This window comes from Scyliorhinus canicula, chromosome 2, assembly GCF_902713615.1.
Source record: "Scyliorhinus canicula chromosome 2, sScyCan1.1, whole genome shotgun sequence".
Taxonomy (NCBI): Eukaryota; Metazoa; Chordata; class Chondrichthyes; order Carcharhiniformes; family Scyliorhinidae; genus Scyliorhinus; species Scyliorhinus canicula.
Genome location: NC_052147.1, coordinates 149,831,925 through 149,837,924, shown reverse-complemented (window position 1 = coordinate 149,837,924; position 6,000 = coordinate 149,831,925). Strand labels below are relative to the sequence as shown.

Here is a 6,000-nt window from a genome sequence, read left to right as displayed (position 1 = left end):
TTCACCCACGTGCCCCTCCCCACACACACCACTCCCCCCACACACCCACATGCCCCTCCCCCCACAGGGGCTGTTTAGCTCACAGGGCTAATCGCTGACTTTGAAAGCAGACCAAGGCAAGCCAGTAGCACGGTTCGATTCCCGTAACAGCCTCCCCGAACAGGCGCCGGAATGTGGCGACTAGGGGCTTTTCACAGTAACTTCATTGAAGCCTACTCCTGACAATAAGCGATTTTCATTTCATTTCACTCACCCACACACCCCTCCCCCCACATGCCCCTCCCCCACACGCCCCTCCCCCACACCCCTCCCCCCTCCCCCACACACACACACCCCTCCCCCACACACACACACTCCTCCCCCACACACACACACCCCTCCCCCACACACACACACCCCTCCCCCACACACACACACCCCTCCCCCACACACACACACCCCTCCCCCACACACACACACCCCTCCCCCACACACACACACCCCTCCCCCACACACACACACCCCTCCCCCACACACACACACCCCTCCCCCACACACACACACCCCTCCCCCACACACACACACCCCTCCCCCACACACACACACCCCTCCCCCACACACACACACCCCTCCCCCACACACACACACCCCTCCCCCACACACACACACCCCTCCCCCACACACACCACCCCTCCCCCACACACACACACCCCTCCCCCACACACTCCCCCACACACCTCTCTCCCCCCCAACATACCTTCTCCCCACACAACCCCTTCCCACACACAATCAAGCCCCTCCCCGTACACAGGCAACAACCTTCCTGCACACACACGCAACCTCCTCCCCGCGCACACATGCAACCCCCTTCCCGCACAGCTCTCTCCCCCCTCCACAAACACACACACCTCAGGGACAGTTTGTTAATCAGGTGTACCATTAAGTTGCAGTTCACAAGCATCACTGGCAGCAGACCAATTTGTAGTCATTCTTTGAATGATACACTGCTTGAGCAGTATGGAACATGGAACTGAAAAAATAGATCGGGGTCTAATTTTCTGTTCCAAAAGGGAATAATTCATTTAGTCAAGTCACCTTGAAATATTTTTGTTCCTCAACAATATTTTTCTGTGTGACAAACTACAAATTAACTGGGTAAGACAGTGACAGGCCTCTGCCAATGCAACTCAGCATGCAAACGTCTGAAGTGAATTCAATGAAACAGCATGACTATCATGCCCATTTACCAGCTCCAGTCCAAATTTCCAAACTTATTTCATTAATCATGTTCATCCCTTTCTGAAACTGCCCCTTCCTAAAATAATGACTGCAGACGCTGTTCACCCAATTGTTTTGTGAAGGAGGGACAGAAGACAGAAGGAAGGGCAGCACAGTGGCGCAGTAGGATAAGCACTGCTGCCTCACGGCACCAAGATCCCAGGTTCGATCCCAGCTCTGGGTCACTGACAGTGTGGAGTTTGCACATTCTCCCAGTGATTGTGTGGGTTTCGCCCCCACAACAAAAATGTGCAAGCTGGGTGGATTGGCCACGCTAAATTGCCCCTAATTGGAAAAAAAATGATTGGGTACTCTCAATTTATCTTTAAAAAAAGAAGAGAGAAGGAATTCTTTAAAACAATAAAAATCACTATCTGAAGTCTACTATCTCAAGCAGCAATGTTATGTCTCAGCCAAATTAGGACATCATGAACAAATTTCCAATTCGATAAAAGTAGAAGTAATATGCAGATGGTAGCAAGAACTGAGCACCTGGTGGAGTGTATGCATCTACTGATGAATGTACAAGCACAGAGCGCCTCTTCGAAGGCATCGGCATTTTTCTCTCTTTATATTTGGCCAGAGCTGCTTGGACTGCTTCTGTGTGCAAATCTGTGGAGACAGAAAGATCAGTAAACAATAACAAATGTATAATAGACAATCACTGCAACTTAAACCAGCACCTTCAAGAAAGTCTAACTTGTTGCCATGCACCATGCAAATCAATCCCCTAATCAGAGTTTTAAATTTTAACTCCATTACTGCATGGAGTTACCAACGTATAGCTTCGACCTGGATGGGCAGAGTGGGGAAAAGAATGGTGGAGCCTGAGGAGAGTGCACGGGTAGGGAGGGAATAGCTGAATCTCAAAATATTCAGCAGAAATCAATACTTGATTACCCAACTTATTTTGGAGCAAACCAAGTCTCAGAAAGTTCCGTGCGTACCAAGCACCCATTCACAGTGCCACAGTGGTTAGCACTGTTGCCTCACCGTGCCAGGGTCCCAGGTCCGATTCTCGTCTTGAATCACTGTTTGTGCAGAGTTTGCACGTTTAAAATACTACGGGGCAATTTAGCGTGGCCAACCACTTACCCTGGACATCTTTGGGTTGTGGGGGTGATACCCACCCAGATACGGGGAGAATGTGCAAACACAGACAATGCCCTGGGGCCAGAATCGAACCCGAGCCCTCGGCACCATGAGGCAGCAGTGCTCACCACTGCGCACTATGCCGCCCCTGATCTATTTTTAATAACAAAAGCAGAAAATGATTTGAGACAACTATCTGAGGATATTTTAACTACAACATTTTCAAGGAGAATTGCACATCTCTTTTCCTTGAACATAGCTGGTTCAATCGCATCAAATGTGTAAATCATTCCTATAAAAATACCACAGCGAAGCATGAGTAAAGCAGCCCTTCGCTGAAGATACAACTCATCAATGTTGTCAAAAGTAGGCCCCTCACAACATCTAAGCCCCTGTTACCACTCCAACATTTGTCAACAAAACGAAGGAGATTATCATCGACTTCAGGAAGCTTAGTGGAGAACATGCCCCTGTCTACATCAATGGGAAAGAAGCAGAAAGGGTCAAGAGCTTCAAGTTTTTAGGTGTACAGATCACCAACAGCCTGTCTTGGTCCCCCCATGCCGACACTATAGTTAAGAAAGCCCACCAACGACTCTACTTTCTCAGAAGACTGAGGAAATTTGGCATGTCAGCTACGACCCTCAACAAACTCTACAGATGCACCATAGAAAGCATTCTTTCTGGTTGTATCACAGCTTGGTATGGAGCCTGCTCTACCCAGGAAACTACAAAAGGTCGTGAACGTAGCCCAGTCCATCACGCAAACCAGCCTCCCATCCATTGACTCTATCTATAATTTCCGCTGCCTCAGAAAGGCAGCCAGCATAATTAAGGACCCCTCGCACCCCGGACATACTCTCTTCCACCTCCTTCCGTCAGGAAAAAGATACCAAAGTTTGAGGTCACGTAGCAACCGACTCAAGAACAGCTTCTTCCCTACTGCCATCAGACTTTTGAATGGACCTACCTCGTATTAGGTTGATCTTTTCTCTACACCTTGCTATAACTGTAACATTATATTCTGCAGTCTCTCCTTCCTTCATGTACGGTATGCATTGTTTGTACAGCATGCAAGAAACAATACTTTTCACTGTATACTAATACATGTGACAATAATAAATCAAATCAAATCAAATAAACACTTCTCATTACAGAGAAGAACTGCAAAGAGGTACCGCACACCAGCTGGATTGCAGGCCAGGTAGTCCAACCTATCTGAAGAAACTGAAAAGCACTCCTCAAATTTGTGGTGTGGGCCACACAAATTTCTCCATTAACCTCTGTTTGCAGTTGTTAACCGAGAAATAAAAAATGGTTCTCACTCCCTCAGAAAGGGCTCGATCGTAGCGGACTAGGTGGAATGGTACTGAGCGGTAACTAGGGAATTGTGAAATTCTATGCCTGGTTTGTACTGAACCACTTTATCCCAGCTCAGACAGAAATGGGAGCACAATAATGATTAGTTGTAATACCTCCACAACAGGGAGAAGTGGTAAAGAACAAGAGACAGGAGTGATCCTTGGTTAAATTACCCTGAATCTGCCAAAATTCCACATCTCAAGGTGTGCCTGTTAGACAGACTATGATTTTACACTTCAGCTCAAAAAACATTAGCATCACAAATTGCTGCAAATGCAAACTGATTAAAGCATTGCAAAGGCAGGACATCTGGGACTTGAGTGCACAATGGGACTGACAGTTTATCTCTTTAACCAAGGTGATTTAAATTGAGAAAGAGACAGAGGAACAATGAAGGAGGAAATGGGGTGAATTAGAGTCAAAACAGATATGGAAAGAGAAACAAAGGGGGTGGGGAGAGGAGAGCAGATTGAGAGAGATGACAGGTATTGAGACAGCAAGGGCAAAGGAAAATATATAAACATAAATTTGCGAAAAGAAAACTAGCTGTAGGAATGAGACTCTAGATAAATACTTTCTTTCTGGGCTGGGGACAGAGAGAGGCATTCCAGTAAATCTAGTCATGAAAAAGGCACTTCCACAGTGAAGTATCAGCCTTAACTTTCAATGGCAACTTTAATTGATAATTAATGTACAAGTGGAACAATTTGTCGAAGCTCACGGGGAGATTGATTGCAAACTGCTGTTTTTGCGAGACTAACAGCAGATCAACATAAAATGCCCAGCTCAGAGGGAATTCTTTCTTGCCACAAACTGCTGGACACATTTTCCATTAACAACAGCAAGAGCCATTAAAGCCATCATTATTTTTCCAGAAAAACCTGGTTTATTATTTGTTTTTTTTAAATTAATAGATTTAGAGTATCCAATTTTATTATTTTTTTTTTCAATTAAAGAGCAATTTTGCAACCCTCCTTTCCCCTCTCTTCTCCCCCCCCCCCCCCCCCCCTTCCCTTCTGTTGGTACAAAGGTGAGAGTATCTGGTCTCTCCAGCCAATTTAGTGCTTGTACCATTTGTTTTTTGTAGAAATATGTGTTGCGAACGGTTTTAATAATCAGAGTATCCACCCCCCTCCCCGTACGTTGGTACTGAGGGGAGGATATCCTGTTTCTCCAACACAATTAGTATTTGTACCATTTGGCCTTGTGTATATATTTTTTACTGTTTTAATAAAAAGATATGGCCAAACCACCTACCCTGCACATCTTTGGGTCGTGGGGGCGAAACCCACACAGACACAGGGAGAATGTGCAAACTCCACACTGACAGTGACCCAGCGCTGGGATCCAAACCCGGGTCCTCAGTGCCGCAGTTCCAGCGCTATCCACTGCGTCACCGTGCTGACGCTCTAAATCTAAATCTAAAGCTCTAAATCACAAGCAAATTGCTCCAATATATTTTTCACATTATACTTAACCACGATCGTAAAGCTTTCCTCCCTCATTAATGCCAATACTTGATTATTCCAGGTGACATTTAACATGGTAACAATCTAATGCAAATTGCTCCTTTTCCTTCTGCTGCATATGAAGAACTGGGGTTATGCAAGTGTTGTAAAATTTATATGCATACCAAAATTTTGGCAAAAGTAATAAAATACGAAATGGAACATAATTTTTTCTCCATTGTTAAAAGTGCAGCATGTCATTCATGGAAAATAACCTGGCATTATTGAGTAAAGGCCATAATGTTGCTTCGGAGTTCCTGTGAAGAAAACATTACAATGGATTTGACTTATTCACTGCCACTTAGATTTATTTCATTTTCTGAAAAGAGGTTTACATCTTGGAAGCCACATTTGTGCCGAAAGCCCACCCTCAAGTTCTAAACAAAAGCCCAACACTAACCATACTATTTAAGTGGAACATGGGAGCAGGTCTGCTTCAACTTTGACAAGATCATAGTTGAATATCTTCTCCCTGAACATCAACAAGGCCTCATCCTTATGTCTCTGATCTCCTTAGTGTCCAAAAACCTGCCAATTTCTGATTTGGTTACTCGCAGCAACTCAGCATCCACAGATCTCCGTAGTTGACAATTCCAAATATTCACAACCCTTTAAATCTCACAATTGTGAAATGGTCATAGAATCCCAAACGTACAGTATGAGGCCATTCGGCCCATTAGTTCTGCACCAAGGCTACAAAAGAGCACCCTACCTAGGCCCAATCCCCGTAACCCCACCTAACCTTTGGACACTAAAGGACAATTTAGCATGGCCAATCCAC

The 6,000-nt window shown here is 45.3% G+C and overlaps 1 protein-coding gene across 3 annotated transcripts in view; it reads right to left on the bottom strand.

Moving 5' to 3' along the window:
* Positions 1 to 6,000, bottom strand: part of LOC119959312 (disco-interacting protein 2 homolog A-like) — a 304,446-nt gene that overhangs the window by 140,433 nt on the left and 158,013 nt on the right. For all 3 annotated transcript variants that reach the window (XM_038787623.1, XM_038787632.1, XM_038787638.1), the window contains exon 4: positions 1,750 to 1,869. In XM_038787623.1, the coding sequence (XP_038643551.1) occupies positions 1,750 to 1,869 (120 nt within the window). The remainder of the gene's footprint in view (positions 1 to 1,749; positions 1,870 to 6,000) is intronic.